General features: G+C 48.9%; 1 protein-coding gene across 1 annotated transcript in view; it reads right to left on the bottom strand.

Annotated features, from left to right (window-relative positions):
- Positions 1–14,913, bottom strand: part of CHST8 (carbohydrate sulfotransferase 8) — a 189,097-nt gene extending 174,184 nt beyond the window's left edge. The window contains exon 1 of the mRNA XM_018562893.1: positions 14,689–14,913. Coding sequence (XP_018418395.1) covers positions 14,689–14,839 — 151 coding nt within the window. The 5' untranslated portion in view covers positions 14,840–14,913. The remainder of the gene's footprint in view (positions 1–14,688) is intronic.
- Positions 14,914–15,909: the final 996 nt, after the last annotated feature.

Genomic DNA, 15,909 nt, shown 5'->3' on the forward strand with positions numbered 1-15,909 from the left:
ACAGCTTGTATATAGAATAAACTAATTTGAATTAAGCAAAATAAACCGGCTTCTCCTGAATTCTCTACACTATATGGCCAAATGTATGAGGACACCTCTCCAGATGATGGAGTTCAGGTGCCTCCAGTGAAGGTTCTGCTCATACTACATCACACAAAGAAATTGTAGACAATTGTACTCTTCCAGCCTTGTGGTCACAGTTTGGTGAAGACCCTTTTCTGTTCCACCATGACTGTCCCGTGTACAAAGCAAGCTCCATCAAGACAGTGACCAGTTTGCTGTGGAGGAACTCAAGTTCTGACCTCAACCCTACTGAGCACCTTTGGGATGAACTGGTACACTCATGGTAAACCAGGTTTTCTTGCTCAACATCAGTACCTGACCTCACAAATGGGAACAATTCCCACAAACACACTCCAAAATCTTGTAGAAAGCCTTCCCAGAAGAATGGAGGATGTTATAGCCACAAAAGGGGGCAACTCCAATATTAAATGTCTATGAGGGGGGATCCAACTCCGTACTAATGGCCATGGAGGGATCCAACTCCATATTAATGGCCATGGAGGAATCTATATTAATGGCCATGGAGGAATCCAACTCCATATTAATGTCCATGGAGGGATCCAACTCCATATTAATGTCCATGGAGGGATCCAACTCCATATTAATGTCCATGGAGGGATCCAACTCCATATTAATGTCCATGGAGGGATCCAACTCCATATTAATGGCCATGGAGGGATCCAACTCCATATTAATGGCCATGGAGGGATCCAACTCCATATTAATGGCCATGGAGGGATCCAACTCCATATTAATGGCCATGGAGGGATCCAACTCCATATTAATGGCCATGGAGGGATCCAACTCCATATTAATGGCCATTGAGGGATCTAACTCCATATTAGTGGTCATGGAGGAATCCAACTCCATATTAATGGCCATGGAGGAATCCAACTCCATATTAATGGCCATGGGGGGATCCAACTCCATATTAATGGCCATGGAGGGATCCAACTCCATATTAATTGAGATCTGTGAGAGCGGCACTAGATTTGTCAGTCGTTACCTTCTTTAAAATGTTGAACGTACTTAAAGGGGCTGCACCCACACAACACTATGGGTCCACCAAACAGGGTAGGGAGTTCCAACTGAAACCAAATGTGGTACAGAAAAGGGGGTGCCACTGCTGATAATAGAAAACCAACGCATTTCGGGGATATTGTAGACCCCTGAAATGCACTGGCTGTTTTATCTGAATCGTTTTTAAGAATAAAATACAGAAAAAAAAGAAGTATGTATGACCCTTTCCTGTCCTACATTTAACTCCATATTAATGGGCATAGAGGGAGGAAGGGGGGGGCACTGCATATCAATGGCCCTGAGGAGGCCAACTCAAAATTAACGGCCATGGCTGGCCAACTCCATATTAATAGCCATGGTTAAGGAATGGGATGTCCAGTAATTTCTTATCGGTGTGATGGTCAGGTGTCCATCAACTTTTTGGCCGTATGTACAAGTCCCCAGACAATAAAGAACACACACTATACATAATTACACACACACAAGATATACATTTACAGTGTCCTAAAAATCAGCGTGATTTGATTCAGGAGGTACTAGAAGTGAAGAGAGACCCACAGGGGGGGATTTATCTTCTGTTGTATGAAGGATCACAATGTAACAATGAGAAGAAACAAAGTATCAGAGGGAGTGGGATGCGTTTGATGCTCCGGTGTGGCGTGCTTCATTATACAATGTGGAACAGCAGATCACCGCCACGGGGAAATGGCTTCCAGATAAACGTCTAAGTGTCCCAATCAGTGGAACGGATACTTGCCAGGCATCCAGCCCAGTGCAGATAATAATATTACAGGTTCATGTCTCCATCCCTCCGGATGGCAGAGCTTCCAGTCGCTGCATATTGATTATGTGGAAGTGTTCTGTACATTGTCAGGTGATCAGTTTTATTGCAGATTGTTAGCAGAGATGCCCTCCACCCCTAAATCGGCCTTAAAGCGGAACTCCGCGATAAGCACATATTGTCTGCATACGTAGAGCCATGTGTAGTCTTCTAGGAATCTTAGTGAGCTTCGTGCATTTCTTCTGGATCTGTGCAAAATCCTTGTGCAGGGTGACTGGTCTTGTCTCCCCCCTCTATAATAAAGACTGGTCACTGCTGCTCTCCCTCCTTGTGCAGGGTGACTGGTCTTGTCTCCGCCCCCTCCTGTAATAAAGACCGCTCACTGCTGCTCTCTGCCCTTGTGCAGGGTGACTGGTCTCGTCTCCGCCCCCTCTTATAATAAAGACCGGTCACTGCTGCTCTCTCTCCTTGTGCAGGGTGACTGGTCTCGTCTCCGTCTCTTCCTCAAGATTTCTGCAGGCAGCCTGTAGTGGGAGGAGCTTCTTTTAATAAAGACCAGTCACTGCTGCTCTCTCTCTTTGTGCAGGGTGACTGGTCTTGTCTCCGCCCCCCTCCTGTAATAAAGACCGCTCACTGCTGCTCTTTATCTTTGTGCAGGGTGACTGGTCTCTGTCCCCCTCCCCCCTGTAGTTTTCCGCAGGCAGCCTGTAGTGGATGGGGGCCCTCTGGACCCCTCCCACAGCTCTTCCCTCTGCACAGGCTATGTACAGCACAGTGATGATCTCACTGCTACTGTTATATGGCAATATCTTGATTTTTAACAGTATTTGGAGCATACAAAGTGGATTTATATGCTTTGCAGCTAACGAGGAGTACATTTAAAGTTCAGCTTACGACAGGTCCACTTTAAAAAGTTGTCTTTTAATTTTTTTTTATATAACCTGTAACCTTTACATTTCCCTATTTACCAAATGGCCGGAAAACTGCTGCACGTGGGACTTTCCCCTGCCATGCGCCAGTGTGATCTGGAAAATAATATACTCTGATGATGAGCCTGTCAGAGCTGAAAAAGGCATCAAAGTTGTCCCAAAACGCGTTAGGCCTACATGATCTGAAGGCTTTTCTCCCTGGTCCTCGGGAGCCGCTCTTTAATTACAAAAGATCTTTTTTTTTTCTTGTGGGTGTGATATTATGAAAGGGTTGGTGTCATGACTGCCACTGTGGAGGCCAGCGAGGTCCGCGGCGCCTCACGTCTCCCCGTAGAAGCCTTTAGTATCTACACGCAGGTGGATCTGACACAGCCCCCTCCCCGCCCCCAACGCCGCAATTATCCCGGGTATTTTCCCCATCGCAGGCAGACGGCTTCCCTTTCATGTCTGTCGCGCTGAGCCGACAAAGCCTCGTCACGTCACCTTTTCCGGGAGCGCGAGCGGAAAAGCTTAAGAGAATTATTCAGTACGGATCCTCGCGTCTCTTTTCATCCTCTCCCCGCCATCCATCCAATCGCGGCCGATAATGAGGCCAAATGTAACAACATAAGAGGGTGGAAGAGGAGCGGCGCAGCCTTTTAAAACGCGCCAGGAACGCTCGCTGGAGGAAGGAGGCTAATCAGAGCTTTTTAAAATGGAGATGTTTTCCTATTCGATTCACAAAGGCCGGAGCGGGGTTCGGCGGCCACGAGCCGGCCGATCAAGAACGCTGCACGCGATGAGCACAAGATAAAGAGTTTCATTAATGGATTGAGTACGGAATGCTTGAGATCTTGGTCAAGTTTTCTTTTTTATAGCTTTGAGGAGATTTCCCTTCATTTCCTGTCCTGTACACAGGCCCGGCGCTACCGCAAGGCAAGTCAGGCGGCCGCCTTACGGCGCTGCAGGGTGAGGGCGGAAAAAACAGGGCAGAGGACCCCGACACGCGCGGCACCTCAGGCAGTCGCCGGCCAGCTAAATTAGGACCCCACCTGGAGCTTCTCCCACCGGACCAGCGCTGACTCGCCGCTGCTCTCCCGCACCGAAGGTAAGTGAAGAAAAAAAACATAGCGCAAACATCGGGGCATTTTGACAAGTACGAGTAGTTGTCTAAATGCCCTGTTTTTACAGGGGGGTCGGGGAGGGGGGCACAAAAATGCACCTTGCCTGTGTAGGCACGAATCCTAGCACCGGCCCTGCCTGTACACACTACAGGAAGTAAGAGGAAATATCCCAAAAATAAGGGAAATCCCTTCTGAGCCATGAACCTGAACAAGGGGAAGATTTCCTCTCTATTCCTGTTCTGGCGATAACCCAACTCAACATTTTAGCATTCCTATCACATCTTGTGTAGGTCCCAAATGCGTTGGAAGGGCTGACCCTCTTTTGGAAGCAAATCCTTCTGGTCCCTCCTCAGTTGTCCCTCTTGTCTTCAACCTTACAGAACCGTAAAAAAAAAGAAGTAACATTTAAAAGGAGAATTATGAGGCGAGTGCTTTTCACTCATAGTTGGAGCCAACGTGTGACAATGAGACTGTCACAGGTCGGCTCAATAGAGCGGGAACACATACCGGCGCTCGCTCACTTCTCGATCCTGTCCCTGCAGAGAGCCGTGATTGTCACTCATGACTCCCTGCAGGGATTCCTCCTCCTCCCCCTGTCTGATCCTATGCGTCAAACAGCCAACGTTTCGGGGCCACGCAGGGTCCCTTCTTCTGAGCGACATAGTGAGCCCATATGAAGGGACCCTGCGTGGCTACGATACGCTGGCTGTTTGACGCATGTGACAATTTAATAAAAAGTGCTTTACTTCCTGCACGTATCATCGAGTGCTGGTGACTTCTATTATGGACTGTATCTGACACGGCGCCATCAGTGTTGTCACTTCAAGCACCAACTTCTCATCCAAGGTCTGTACGCTGTATGGAGTGCAGGTGATTTCGTATTATCCATTTCAGCAGCGACATTCAGATGGTGGGCTCAGAATTTGGCGTAAACAACATGAAAGCATGGATCCATCCTGCCTTGTACCAACGGTTCAGGCTGGTGGTGGCGTAATGGTGTGGGGGAGATTGTCTTGGCACACTTTGGGCCCCTTAGTACCAGTTGAGCATCGTTTAAACCAAACAGCCTACATGAGTTTTGTTGCTGACCAGGTCCATCCCTTTACGACTACAGTGTACCCATCTTCTGATGGCGTCTTCCAGCAGGACAATGCGCCATGTCACAAAGCTCACATCAGATCACTGCACTCCGATGGCCTCCACAGTCACCAGATCTCCATCCATAGAGCACCTTTGGGTTGTGGTGGAACGGGAGGTTCACATCATGGATGTGCAGCAACTGCGTGATGTCACTATGTCAATATGGACCAAAATCTCTGAGGAATGTTTCCAGCACCTTGTTGAATCTAAGCCGTGGAGAATTAAGGCAGTTCTGAAGGGAAAAGGGGCCCAACCCGGTACTAGCAAGGTGTACCTAATAAAGTGGCCGGTGAGTGTATATCTGTCTATATCTGTCTAGAATGATCAATAGATTGATGATAGATATCAGCAGAATAAACTTTAGCTTTAAAATACTTGTTGAGATGAATGTTCCTGCAGAACATGTTTCCCTCCCGATGCTGTTCATGTGACCTCTGCTGGAGGGGAGGATGACCTGACATCTCCAAAAAACTAAGTTAGGTAGAAGTTTGGCATAGAATATTGCTGTCCCGGGGGAGTTTCACTTCATCGGTTCCAGTTTATTGCGATCCTTCAAATCTCAACCTACGCCTACAGCTGCTCAGGAACTCGATTTGCTGCCGACGGCGGCCTGGGTGCACACGCAGCGCGGCGGTTGTTCGGCCAGCAGCCCGATCGATAGATTCAGGCATCCATGTGTGTTGTTACCAAATTGCTCATTGGCCTGGCAAGCCGGCACTCTTGTTCTCTGTGGGCACAGCAATGTTCCATTTGAGACGGTAAGGGTCTGATCAATACAGGAAAAAATAAACGTATTGATGTTTTATTTTCAGAGCAGTGGTGGCATGATTCTACACTGCGCTTAAAGGCGCGCTCCAACCAAACAGCAGAAACACATAGAAAGCAATGGCTTTAAAGAATAAAAACGAAGGGTCAAACCTTTTATTATACTATGTGAACACTCAACCATCACTCCTTCTATGTTACCAGAAGTTTACAAAATGCCCTCAAAATGATGGAGTTCAGGTGTCTCCAGTGAAGGTTCTGTTAATACTCCATCATACAAAGACATTGTAGACCCCTGTGCTCTTCCAGCCTTGTGGTCACAGTTTGGTGAAGAACCTTTTCTGTTCCACCATGACTGTCCCCGGTGTACAAAGCCAGCTCCATAAAGACATGGTTTAGGCAGTTTGGTGAGGAGGAACTTGAGGGTCCTGCACAGAACCCTGACCTCAACTCTAGGATAAGCTCTGTGTTTGGAGCGACTATGAGCTCGAGTCAAAACCAAGCTGTTCACAGTTTGCCAAACCGGTAAACAATTTGGAGGAGTTTGAGTCACGCACCGAATCTCCATCTGTGCCCAAGCAAACAATGGTTGACTGGTCGCTGAGGTGTACAGCGTCATTGGTTGACTGGTGGCTGAGCTGTACAGTGGCATTGGTGGACTGGTGGCTGAGCTGTACAGCGTCATTGGTTGACTGGTCGCTGAGCTGTACGGTGTCATTGGTTGACTGGTGGCTGAGCTGTACAGTGGCATTAGTTGACTGGTCGCTGAGCTGTACAGTGTCATTGGTTGACTGGTGGCTGAGCCGCACAACGTCATTGGTTGACTGGTGGCTGAGCCGCACAGTGTCATTGGTTGACTGGTGGCTGAGCTGCACAGTAGCATTGGTTGACTGGTCGCTGAGCTGTGCAGTGGCATTGGTTGACTGGTGGCTGAGTCACACAGTGGCATTGGTTGACCGCTGGCTGAGCCGCACAACGTCATTGGTTGACTGGTGGCTGAGCGCGCAGCGTCATTGACTGCTAATACGCAGGTGGCCCCGCAGCATCCTTGATGGTTATGGTAGGCCTGTCTATGTCCTAGCAACCAATGATGCTGTGTGAGTTGCTAAGCGTCATTGGTTGCTAGAACACAGGCATCATTCGGTTGAGTTCACTTGTTGATTCTCCAAACCCGGATCTCTAGGCTGGGTGTGCCAAACGTCTAAGTGAACCGAACACAGGCCAGTAGACTCATGGCTACTACTGACCACCAGTTCCCATGACAAGGCCACCAATAGGGGACACTTGGTGCTGGAGGTGTAAAAGAGGCCGACTTTGTCACCTTGAACTCTCTACAGATCAGACCACTTCTCCGCACGTGATCTGACATGGACACAATGCTTTAATTCCGCTCCCCTGCCCCGTGAGGTCTTATAGGAAAGCTCCCTGCCCACCGCCAGAAACTTAGAACCTTCCGCACTTTCCACGCACACCAAATCCCAACAAGAAAATTTACGAGGCTGCACTCATCAAGACGTAAAAAAACAACTCTCTCTGGTCCATACGTCACCGGGCCTGCCTTGTTCATCTTCGTCACGCGCTAGCGGGAAAATAAAGTTTGACTCTTCAAACGCACGCAAGGAGCGCAAACGGCTCTGCATTGCAGGGTTTAGTGTGATAAATATGTCATTGTAAAAAAAAAAAATGAAAGATAAAAAAAACACACAATGCGCCGCAACTAAATGAGAATCTCATTTTCTCTTCATATACTCCTAGGAACAAAAAAAAAAGAAGTCTCCCCGGCCTCGGAGGCAGAATAAGAGGTCATATATCATCTTCCCCGAGCCGAGATCAGATAATATGACGGTTACATCAATAGGCGGTTAAGCAGAACAGCTCTCCAGAAAAAAAAAAAGGTTGCATTGTCTTATGTGGTTTTATTCAGTTTTGCCGCGGAGCAGAAGGGCCGGACCATTACTTACAGCGGCAATGATAAGGCGGCCGGGCGGATAGTGATGGATGACTCCCGGGCCTGGGACGCAGCCTGCCCGGGCTAAGGAGCGCAATATTAATTTCACTGACTGCCCCACGACGGCCCTCCAGGTTTACACATCAAACAAAAAGATGTCGCGTCAGGTGACAGGCCTGGTAATAGGGCCTTTACGGCTACGGCGGCCACTTATCGGGCCAATATGGGACTCCCGTTACCCTGAGAACTATGGGGAAAAGCCCTGACGCCATAGTTCTCCTTTAAAGCATGCAGACGTTTCAAGAGGTTCATGACGACTGTAGCGGTCCATTTCTACCAGGACCAGCGGGTGTTTTATTCTGTAATTGCAGAAAATGTTCTTAGATTTACAAAGAAAACGTATGAGGCCGCTCAGGGCCACCCCTACTTTATTCACCACCTGAGGCGGCCAACAGCCAGGAGAAGAGGGCAGTGGTGGGTTAATATGGTCCAGAATCCAGGGGGAGGGGGGGTTGGTGGGCCTAACTGCCAGCCAAGGTGTCACTGTTAGTCAACCTTGCTGCACCCCCCCCCAATAAGATGCTGCATCATTATGGGGGCGCCCCCGCGGCCGCCACACCTAACGACAGGGAAGCTGCAATATATTGCATTTTTGTTCTTGGCTTTGCATACACTAAGTGACGGCCTGTTTGCATGACCTTACTATAGGCAGCTGCTCCCCTTCTCCCAAAAGGGACCCCTCTATGGGATTAGAACTCCACAAATATGAAAAAAAGGAAGGGTCCTGCCTAGTGCAGGGGAAGTATAGCAAAGATCACGGTGTGTGACAGGGTGACAACATAGGGGCACAGTTAGGAGTCAGAGGCAGAGCGTTGTCACTTTATTACAGGAAGTGCCTGAACAAGGACCTCCATTGGCAGGACCACTTTTTTTTTAAAAATCTGCAGATTCAAAATTATTTTTGAAATGACATAAAATTTTTAGTGACTGGGTTCACGTCTACTTTATGGGCTCATTCAGACGGTCATGCATGACGAGACCCGATCCTGGACGAGACAGGCGCTGCGTGTAATTGCATGCAGAAGTCTGTTCTTCCCTATGGAATGACGCGGCTGCATTCAATTACACCCACACATGAATCTGCACATCCATATGGGTCCGGTGCGCGCACTTCAAGGCCATCCGGAGGTGGGGTGTCACCCGGAGCGGGCCCTGGGTGACATCGTGACGTCATGCTCTGTTACCTGCGGGCGTCTATCACCAGGAGAGGAGGGGACGTTCACCGGGCGGGATAAGGTATGCTGCCGGGTCTCCTCCTTTCCTCGAGCAACTGTCGGGCGTTCAGTCCATGACCGAGTGCCCGACTTTTCAGAGGGGGTGACACCAAAATGACTGTCGGTAATTTTGGTGTCACCTCTCCAATGGTGTCATCCGGTGCGGGCCCCACCTTCTGCACCCCCCTAGTAACGCCACTGCCGCACTCAGTATATGTCCAAGTGCGGGCACCCGGACCCCATAGGGAACACCAGGCTGCTACGCACCACCTGTCCCTTTCGGGATCTTTTATGGATCTGTACGCCCGTCTGAATGAGCCCTAAAGAGACCCTGTCACCTTGTGCATTCAAAGTGATGGTACCTGCCGGAGATGATCCTCACCTTCCCAGCACTCCCCGCCTGCTCCTTCCATCACAGCCGATGACAATTCGGGGTGCTCCTTGGAAAGGGGAGCCCTTCAACCTCTTCCCATGTGATAGCGATGGGATAGAGCAGCTAATAGCTAGACCCGCCCCCTGTCACAGGGAGTGACGCCCGCTACTACCCCGACTGTGACGGTGGAAGGAGTGGCGAGGAAATCAGGCAAGGTAAGTGTTTGGGGTTCCGGTGAGGGGGTTGTGGGGGTGCATTACAGAGCCGTGAACGGACAAGGTGACGCCGCCTCTTTAAAGAACAATTGTATCCTTTTCTACCTTGAGAGATCACAATGCGTCACAGCCGTCAGAGTGACCGCCAGCCGCGTCCAAATCTAAAAGTATAGGAGCATGCGGACTCTGAACCCACTTGAAATGCAGCCTTGGAAACCGATCCGGCCAAAAGCGATAACGCGGGTTAAAAAAAAAAAAAAGACGACACCCAAGACCGTTCCGGCGGTATCGGAGACGCGGAATACCAGGACGCACCGCGACAACCATCTCCCGTGTAATTCCAGACGTATAAAAAAAGTGCGGGGAAACACGATACCTCAGGAGAACGGACACCCAGGAACTCCTCATTATGCGGGGGGGGGGAGTTGGTCCGCGGCTCTCCAGACAACAGCAGCGGGATTCTCTTACAGGAAATGGAAAAGTGCGATTGCTACAATCCATAATAATGAGTAATGATCCCTCCGCGCCGGATCGGCTCCCTCTATCTCACTCACGCTCAATTAGCATTACTGGAAAGTGCGTAAATCCGGCTTCCTGTTTACAGATGATCGGCCATCTTTAAAAGACTAATCTGCTTAGATTTTCCTAACTCCCTCCCCTCCCCCGCCCCTCATCGACATGCAAATACATTTCGGATAAAATCTTTCCACTTTCATGACAAACCTTCGTGATAATCACTGGGTCTCTGTGCAATGCAGGCAGATCGTGGCTGGTGGGAGGGGCCAACAGGGGGGGCTGTACACAGCTTCCTGAAAACATCGCAGCACCCTGCCTTAGTACTCCTCTCAACAGCCCTGATGCAAGCAGTGGGTTGGATCTTGGGAGGAGTTATGCAAATATCAAAATGCCTTGATGGGTGGGTGTCGGTCTGGAGGAGTGGGCGTTCCTAGGCATGCAGACCACAGTAGGTAACGCCCACATGTGATGCTGATCCTCTATGATTAAAAAACTGAAAGCCAATGAAAGAAAGGGGCGGGGCCAGGGACAGTCAGGCTGGGGGGCAAAGTGCTAAATGATGCTGGATGTCCTCCAGCCAGGAAATGAGGTGGGCTCGATCTGACTTGCTGCTGCTTCTAATGCACATTGTGAGACGCTCCCAGTGTAGTGACATCAGAGGAAGAGGGGAGAAGCCGGTACAACTGTACAAGACTGAAGGGAAGGACGGAGGCCAGATAGACTGAAGGGGAGGATGGAGGTCAGATAGAAGACTGAAGGGGAGGATGGAGGTCAGATAGAAGACTGAAGGGGAGGACGGAGGTCAGATAGAAGACTGAGGGGAAGGACGGAGGTCAGATAGAAGACTGAAGGGAAGGACGGAGGTCAGATAGAAGACTGAAGGGAAGGCCGTAGGTCAGATAGAAGACTGAAGAAGAGATCGGTAGAATCAGAGATACAGCAGCTAAAGTCCTGAAGCTCAGGAGGCAGTAAATGGAGTCTATAGACTTGGGATCTGTATATAACTTCAGCTGCTGGGTTTTCCAAGTTGCTTTCAATGCCCAATCACGTCGTCCTCGCTGCGGTCTGCTCCTCTAAATCAGAGTGATGAGAATAAGGAAACCGCCGGACCTGCCGCTCAGCAGTACAAATGTCCTCGTCCCAAACGCGTCAGTCACCTGTTTGCCCTCAGCCCTGTAGATAGCGGTGATTACTGCCAGAGCCAGATGTCAGACGTTTGGACACAAAACGCCCCTTCGCTCTACGAACGCAATGTTCCCGTGGAAGGTTTATACAGACGTGAGTGGGGAGGGTGGGCTGTACGGGGGGGCTGTACGGGGGGAGGGCAGGCCGTACGGGGGGGACGCACAATGCGAGATTCGCCGTCCTATGGATAAGCGCAATCAGAGTTGAAGCCGGCGCCGGATGGGATTGTTTCAGCGGAAAGCAGAAGAAAATGGTGACTAATGTTGTGGAAAATGACTTGGATATCGCCGGCCCGGAACGGCATGACAATTAGGCTGCAATGGGAAGACAAATGGAAACAAATCAACACAAACAGGCACCGTCAGGAGTGCTTTACCGACGCACAATAATGAAAGCATTACTTAAGGGTTCTCTCAGCGTGCCGACACAATCTGCTCCGGCTGGGGTCGCCGTTCTACGCCACCACTAACCGAATCAGCAGCTTTGAGAGAGGCCTGTTCAATAAAAGCAGGGGAGGCGCTTACAGGGGCGGGGGGTATTGTATCTGTAAAGGTGGCCATACACTTTACAACCCTCGCAAGACCTTTGTCTTGCGATGGTTGTAAAGTACTTTAAAAAAATGTACGATCTGCCCATCTTGGACATGCAGATAGTACCTGCAATCATCACAAGCCCTCCCCGCTGAGGGATCGCGGGATTGCAGTGTATGGGCACCTTATGTGTGTGGACACCTGACCATCACACCTAGATAAGCTTGTTGTTGGACATCCCATTACAAAACCATGGCCATTAACATGGAGTTCGATCTCCCCATGGCCAATAATACAAAGCTGCCCCCTCTCATGGCCCTTAATATGAAGTTATCCCCTCTCATGGCCATTAATATGCATTTGCCCCCTTTCATGGCTATTATTATAGCGTTTCCCCCTCTCATGGCCATTAAAATTAAGTTATCCCCTCTCATGGCCATTAATACGGAGTTGCTTCTTCTCACGGCCATTACTATGGCATTGCCCCATCTCATGGCCATTACTATGGAGTTGCTCCCTTCTCATGGCTATTAATATAGAGTTGCCCCCTCTCAAGGCCATTAATATGGAGTTGCCCCCCTCTTATGGTCATTAATATGGAGTTGCCCCCCTCTCTTGGCCATTAATATGGAGCTGCCCCCCTCTCATGGCCATTAATATGGCGTTGCCCCCTCTCATGGCCATTAATATGGAGTTGCCCCCCTCTCATGGTCATTATCATGAAGTTGCCCTCCCTTTGTGGTTATAACAGCCTCCACTCTTCTGGGTAGGCTGTATGGCCAAAAGTCTATAGACACCTGACCATCACACCTCTATGAGCTTATTGGACATCCCATTCCAGAGCCATGGGCATTAGGAAAGAATTGGCTCCTCTGTCTGGTTAAAACATCCTCCGCCCTTCTGGGAAGGCTTTCCACAAGCTTTGGAGGGTGTCTGTGGGAATTTGTCCCATGTGTGTCCATGTGAGGTCAAGTACTGATGGTGGATGAGAAGACCCGGCTCATAATTAGATTCCTGTTCATCCCAAAGGTGTTCAGTAGGGTTGAGGTCAGGGCTCTGTGCATGACACTCCAGTTCCTCCACAACAAACCAGTGTCTTTATGGAGCTTGCTTTGTACATAGGGGACAGTCATGGTGGAAAAGATAAGAGTCTTCACCAAAATGTCACCACAAGGTTGAAGGGCACAATTGTCTCCACCACATGTGTATACATGTAAGATTGAGTCCAGGAAGTAGATGGTGAACATGGATGACCGTTGAACAAAGACGGAACCGTCCTTGGAATGGTTCCTCTGACACATTACGTGGCATGCATGGACTTAACATAAAGATATACATCTGATGAAAGGTCCACCTTTAGATACGGATCCTCGAGCCCGAGGTATTTACAATACATACTGACAGCAATACAGGTGACATCATGTACTGCCGGCGCGGTGTCAGTGGAACCTTAGATGTAAAAAAAAAAAACAGTTTCTGCAGACCGCTCGCATCCAAACAGTTATTTGTATTCAATATCAAAGGCATCAGCTGGATTTTATTTCATTTAAGCGCGATTTGCATATATATTACATTTTAAAAGCCGCATGTAAAGCTTTGCGAAACATTTCCAGAGCGGGCCACGGTGATAACGTGACATTGGCTGGGGGTTGAGGAAACACGGAGGCACAAAACCCAAAAAAAGCTCGCTGCTAGGACCTGTATAAGCTTCTCGTGCTCTAGATGTCCCTCATTTCCTATCGTAACCTGTAGATGACCATTTCTGAAGCTGGCATGGACCTCAGGGCTGAGCTCCTGGTGGGGGAACGTTAAGCTCATCTGCCTACATTTTGCCTTCACTGGTTCTTCCCTTCTCATCAAAATGCTAATGACATCTTAAATAAAACATTTTTCCGTTTTCATTACATACTTCATGTTAGGCCCATTGACTCAATGTTTCTCTAAACAATGAAGGACGATCGTGGCTGGTGGGAGGGGCCAGCAGGGTGCTGTTTACTTGGTGACGAGGGAGCATGAAGCCAACTATGCCGGCCAATCAGCAAGGTGGGCAGTGTGTAACGACTCGCTGCCCGGCTTCCTGATACTAGAAATTCGGGTATCGGGCTAGGCATCTGAGCATTTGGGCAGGTACGAGTACTTGCCCAAATACTCGGCACCTAGAGGTTTATTCATTTTTCTCTTCTGTATAAGGATTTATCTTGCTTTTCCTTAATAAAGAATTCAAACAAAAAGTGAGTGGCTCACTGACTAGAGAACCCACAGAATGTCCACCACAGCCTGGCCACTAGTAAGTTGATGACCATAATTTTCTCAAAACAGATCCACATTTATAAATGAACATTGTGTGGAAAAGCAAATACGGAATCCCCCTTCTTATAATCCCGGTCGAGCCCCCAACTAGGTGGGACCACCCCCCAAGCACCATGTGAGAGCAAAGAATCTGGGAAGGTGAAGACTCTAATTGGCTGGTTTGGCCACACTAGACCCAGCGGGCCACCTTAAACCCTAATTACAGCCATTTTTATTTTCAGATTAGATAGAGTGGGGAAGAGTTAAACTTTCTACCACTTTCTGTCTGTGACCCCATTTGGGAGACTGTCCCCTCCCTTTTGATCTCTGATGGCGGAAAAAAAATTGAGGGGTGTGGCCGTCACCAGGCCACAATCTACATGTTCTAATCCTTCCTCATTCTACTAAAATTGGGTCCCAAGATTTTCCATCACTTAGGAACCTGATAGGAGTTGTAACCCTTCCCCCAAAATGAACAGTTTTTGGTAGAGTTGAGCCGTAAATAACATAAAACGGCATAAAATTGTAAGAATATAGAAGTTTGGAAGGAGTCTGACCTGTGGCCATTCCCTGCTGGTGAACCATTTCCACGGGGTCTTGTAGGTGGATGAAGACGACGAGGCCGGCGAGTCCAAACAGCAAGATGAAGGAGAACATGCACGTCAGCCTCATAGTTCCTCCTCTCCGATCAGTCCTGAGACCAGCCATGAAAATGTACCATTCCAGCCACCGTTAGGAGTCCATCTGCTCTCATTTTCTCATCTTCTCACCTCCAGCCACTGGAACACATAAAGAAACGAAAATTTAAAAAGAGGACCGATCAGGAAAATTGACTCGTCGCCAGATTTAATATGTCATCTGGCCAACAGAGCATTGTGGGCGTTTCATATCATTTGAGACTGCAAAAAGTCTATCACTTTTGGTTAGACTTTCGGATATCGTGTGAAGTGTAAGCATGTCTGCCACCCATGTGCATAAATAATAACAAACTGTATAAGATTTTTAAAACATTACAAAATACGGATAACATTATTTTTTCAATAAGCTGACCATTTCACACGTGTGTAGAACAGCGATGTCATCACTGGGTCTCTGTGCTTCACCATGCAATGTAGGCTGGGAGGAGGGGCCAGAAGGGTGCTGTATATAGCTTACTGAACAGATCACAGCACCCTGCCTGCTCTCAAGAGCACTCAGCTCTGATGCATGCAGTGGGTCGGCTCCTGGGAGGAGTCATGCAAATATCAAAATGCCTTGATGGGCGGGTGTCAATCTGGAGGGTGGGGTGTCCCTAGGCAGGCTGCACCGCCCTAGTTAACACCCACATATAATGCTGAACCTCAATAATTGAAAGAACTGAGAGCCAATGCATGAAAGGGGTGAGAGACAGGCTGGGGAGGAAAAAACTAGATGATGCTGGACGTTCCTCCAGCCAGGCAATGAGGCGGGCTCTATCTGACTTGCTGAGGCTTCTAATGGACATTGTGCAGTGATATCAGAGGAAGAGGAGAGCCGCTACAACTGTGCAAGACTTAAATCAGGGATAGAGTTCAGCTGGACTCCACTGACACAATTGCTGCGCGATTCCCCCGGAAGAGACGTGACATCAATGTGGAGTAACACGTCACAAAACCTGATGTAAAGTGTCTGCGCTCTTCATAGCCTGCGAGGTGCCGACTTCATCATAGAACCTGCACCAGGAGTGCACGCTGACTGACTGATTGATATTGACTGCAGAGGCATTTAACTTTCAGTACACTTTATTCAGCCTGTAATAC

This window comes from Nanorana parkeri, unplaced genomic scaffold (assembly GCF_000935625.1).
Source record: "Nanorana parkeri isolate BGI_ZX_2015 unplaced genomic scaffold, ASM93562v1 scaffold609, whole genome shotgun sequence".
Classification (NCBI taxonomy): domain Eukaryota; kingdom Metazoa; phylum Chordata; class Amphibia; order Anura; family Dicroglossidae; genus Nanorana; species Nanorana parkeri.